General features: G+C 19.1%; 1 protein-coding gene across 1 annotated transcript, besides 10 other annotated features; it reads right to left on the bottom strand.

Annotated features, from left to right (window-relative positions):
- Positions 1-30: 30 nt before the first annotated feature.
- Positions 31-109: a microsatellite.
- A 246-nt stretch (positions 110-355) lies between these two features.
- Positions 356-423: a sequence feature (AT_rich).
- Positions 424-513: 90 nt separating this feature from the next.
- EDI_005870 (uncharacterized protein) lies at positions 514-1,302 on the bottom strand (the record flags this gene model as incomplete). The annotated part of the gene is made up of 1 exon (XM_001736001.1): positions 514-1,302. The coding sequence occupies one exon, from the start codon at positions 1,300-1,302 to the stop codon at positions 514-516; it is 789 nt and encodes a 262-aa protein (XP_001736053.1).
- Positions 1,303-1,329: 27 nt separating this feature from the next.
- Positions 1,330-1,351: a sequence feature (AT_rich).
- Positions 1,352-1,468: 117 nt separating this feature from the next.
- Positions 1,469-1,489: a sequence feature (AT_rich).
- A 157-nt stretch (positions 1,490-1,646) lies between these two features.
- Positions 1,647-1,741: a sequence feature (AT_rich).
- Positions 1,742-1,995: 254 nt separating this feature from the next.
- Positions 1,996-2,166: a sequence feature (AT_rich).
- A 1-nt stretch (position 2,167) lies between these two features.
- Positions 2,168-2,237: a microsatellite.
- A 6-nt stretch (positions 2,238-2,243) lies between these two features.
- Positions 2,244-2,279: a sequence feature (AT_rich).
- An 88-nt stretch (positions 2,280-2,367) lies between these two features.
- Positions 2,368-2,478: a microsatellite.
- A 435-nt stretch (positions 2,479-2,913) lies between these two features.
- Positions 2,914-2,941: a sequence feature (AT_rich).
- The last annotated feature ends 686 nt before the right edge of the window (positions 2,942-3,627 follow it).

Here is a 3,627-nt window from a genome sequence, read left to right as displayed (position 1 = left end):
TTCCTTATTTTTCCCATCAATTTCATTTTCTATTATTATTATTATTATTATAATTATTATTATTATTATTATTATTATAATTATTATTATTATTATTATTATTATAATTCTATATTTCTTATTTGTGTTATCTTTATTATTACATTTTCTCATATTTTCCTTAATCATTCTTCACTTCTTATTTCACTTCTTATTTACTTTTTCATTGCATTCTTTTACCAATTTTATGATTCTTCTATATCCTCTTGAATGTTTATGTTTTGTTTGCCTTTTTTATTAAAACTAATGATGTTATTTAGTAATAATGATAATATAATTTGTTAGATTCTTTGTAGTGAAAAAGGTTTATGAATTGTATTAAAAATAAGAAAATAAAATTACAATATATATTTGGTATTTATTATTTTAGTTTGAATAAAAAATGTCTAAACTAAATGAACAACAAGTTGAAAAATTGTTCGTTATATAAACTTAAACATAAAATGAGAATAACTATAATAAAACTATCATTAGTTAAACAAATAACATAACCATCATTCCAATAAGAGAGAGAATAGTTAATGATGCACCATCTATGTTATGGTTTGAACTATCTTCTGAATAACTTTTTGATTCTTCCTCAGAGGGACTCATTGATTTTTCATCTGATTGATTCATAGAACTATCTTCTTGGTTGTTAGATGCTTCTGAGTGATCATTTGATTTTTCATCTGTTGGGTTTATAGTTTTATTTTCACATTTGTGTATAATACCATTTTCACATAATCCACATTCCCATAACTTTATAGCGTCAACTCTTTTTTGTTCATCGCATTTCTCAGTCGAATAAAATTTGTGATACATCGACCCATTCTCTACTTTTAACATAGAATAAACTGTTGAGTTTTTATCATATTTAGCACATGTGTTTGTTAAATATGTTGCATAGATATTGTTATGGTTAGAACACTGATCATCATCTTCAACAAAACTAATATATCCAATATAATATGGTTTTTCTTTAATTTCAATACTACAATTTGCTTCTTGATTACAGAACTTTCTTATTTCTTTATCATTAATATCAACAAAAGTTTCATTTTTGTTTCCAGTACATGTTGACGATGAAGTGTAATGTGAAATTGTAATATTATTACCCCTATGAGTATAATAATCTGAACTTCTTGTTCCAGTATAATAACATTTACCAAATTCAATATTTTTAAATGTAATAGTATGTCCATCAGAACTCTTCAATGTTGTAATGATTATTGATTCAGACATTACAAAACTAATTAATAATCCAATAAATATTATATTCATTACTTGTGTTTCTCTTTTATCTGTTTCATTTAAATATTATTAATTTATTCTTACTTTCTCTATTTTTATTATTTACCTATATTATTTTTCATGAGCTCCATTCATTTTATTAACATTTTCTTTGGTAGTTAATATATTTATTTGAAAGAAGCATTTAAATTGTTTCTTTTTTTATAAAAAATATTTACTTGGTTTTAATATTTTTCGACTTCTTTCATATATTTGACGTTCTTTTTTATTTATTATTCTTTATAACATTTTGTATTGATTTACTCTTTCTTTTTTTTCTTGAAATATTTTCTTCAATTAAATTCATCTAACTTAGTTCTTAATCTATGTTAAACTTTAATAAATAAATAAAATATTATATTTTCATGTAATTTATTTGGTATTGTTTATTTTATAAAACAAATAATATATTGAAAAAAAATCATTTTATCTACTCTAATTTGTTTTGAGTTATTTTAAATTGATGTTTTAACATAATCAAAAGGTGTTAATAAATTCATTACTTTAATCACTTTCATTTACTCTAATTTATTGTTTAAAGTTTATAACATTAATTAATAGATATTGTTCGTTTCAATTATATCTTGTTATTTTGTTTTTTAATATGTTATTTTGAGTTATTGATTTATTATATGTATATTTATTACTCTGTTATATTTTTATATTTGAGAATATTTTCAAGTCATTATAAAATTATTGAAAATTAATTAACAAGAATATTTTAATTACTATTAAATAATAATGAATGTTTATAATTTAACTTATTTCTTTATTAATTTAATTTTATTTGAAAGAATAAAGAATAACGAAATTAATAATAATGAATTAATCATTACAATTTATTATGTTATATTTCTTATTCTTCTTATTTATTATTATTTTATTGTTCTTTATTATGTTATTATTATTATTATTATTATTTTATTCTTTAGTTAATATATTTCATTTTTCTTTTAATTATTTATTTACATCATCTTTTCTTTTAATCTTTCTTATTTACTTTTTTATTATTTAAGTTGAATAACACTTTTAAGTTGTTTTAATTTATACTAATTCTTATTTATTTTATTATTCATTTCATTGTTCATTCTTTATTTGTACTTATTTATTTATATATGTTTGTTATTTGATTGATATTTTAATTTATTATTTTCTTTTTTATTTATTCTTATTTTATGTATTTTCTTTATTTCATTTTCTATATTATTTATCTTTTGTTTGTGATTGAAATATATTGTATTTGTGTTAAATTAATTCAATATTTCATTTAAATGTAATCAATTCTTATTGTTAATCTCAATTTTAATTTTATTGATTTTTGATTACTTGATAATTGATGTAATGAAGATAATATTCAATTTTACACAACTTAATGAAATTATAACATCATATTGAATTATCTTCTGTGAATATGTCAATTACATCATCATTGAATTGTTTCAATAAACTCACTCATTTCTCTTGTTCTTTTTGTTTATTTATATTATTTGTGTTGTTTATTTAAAAAGAATTGAATTAGTGATTTTCAATGATGTAGTCAATGTTTATGCATACATTATCATTGTACTGATAATGTCACTATATCAATTATTAATACTTTCCTATTTTTTTTATAAAATATCATATTTAACAAACAACATTTCTCTTTCCTTGTTCATTCAACTTTTAGTTATCATCATAATACTATACTAATATTATAATGTATATCTTCTATCATTTAAACTTGTTTTATTATTTATTCATATTATTTCTTTGTTTTTCCTTCAAATTTCTTGTTACTCATTTCTTTCTGATAAAATTCATCTTTATCATTTCTTCAAATTATTTTATTATCAAACATTTATGACTGTTTTGTATGTTGTGGTTATTTCATATTTTGAGAGTGATTGCTATTATGTTCTTTTTTATGATTTATCATGTTCTTATCAACTAAAAAATAAAAAATCATCAATGAATTTTAATTTGAATAATGACTTATCTTTCTTCTCTTTCTCAATTGTAATATTTTCTTCATTGTTTGATTTATTTTATATCATGTTTTCTATCTAAATTGTATTATATTTGAGAAATTAAATGATGAAATACACAATGTGATATAATTAATTTGTTTATTTCTTTTTATTCTATTCTATCATATTTACTTAGGATCCATCATTTTTGATATTTAAATAATCATAAACTCTTATAACATATCTCATTCTCTCTTTATGATCATTATTCATCAGTAAATTCATTCATACATTTCATAGTATTATCAATGATAATTCATTCATATCATATTATTTTTACAATTCAAATAATTGATAATACTCAAGA

The sequence above is a fragment of the Entamoeba dispar genome, genomic scaffold (genome assembly GCF_000209125.1).
Source record: "Entamoeba dispar SAW760 scf_1105229459661 genomic scaffold, whole genome shotgun sequence".
Lineage (NCBI taxonomy): Eukaryota > Evosea > Mastigamoebida > Endamoebidae > Entamoeba > Entamoeba dispar.
This window is presented reverse-complemented; position numbering and strand designations above follow the sequence as displayed.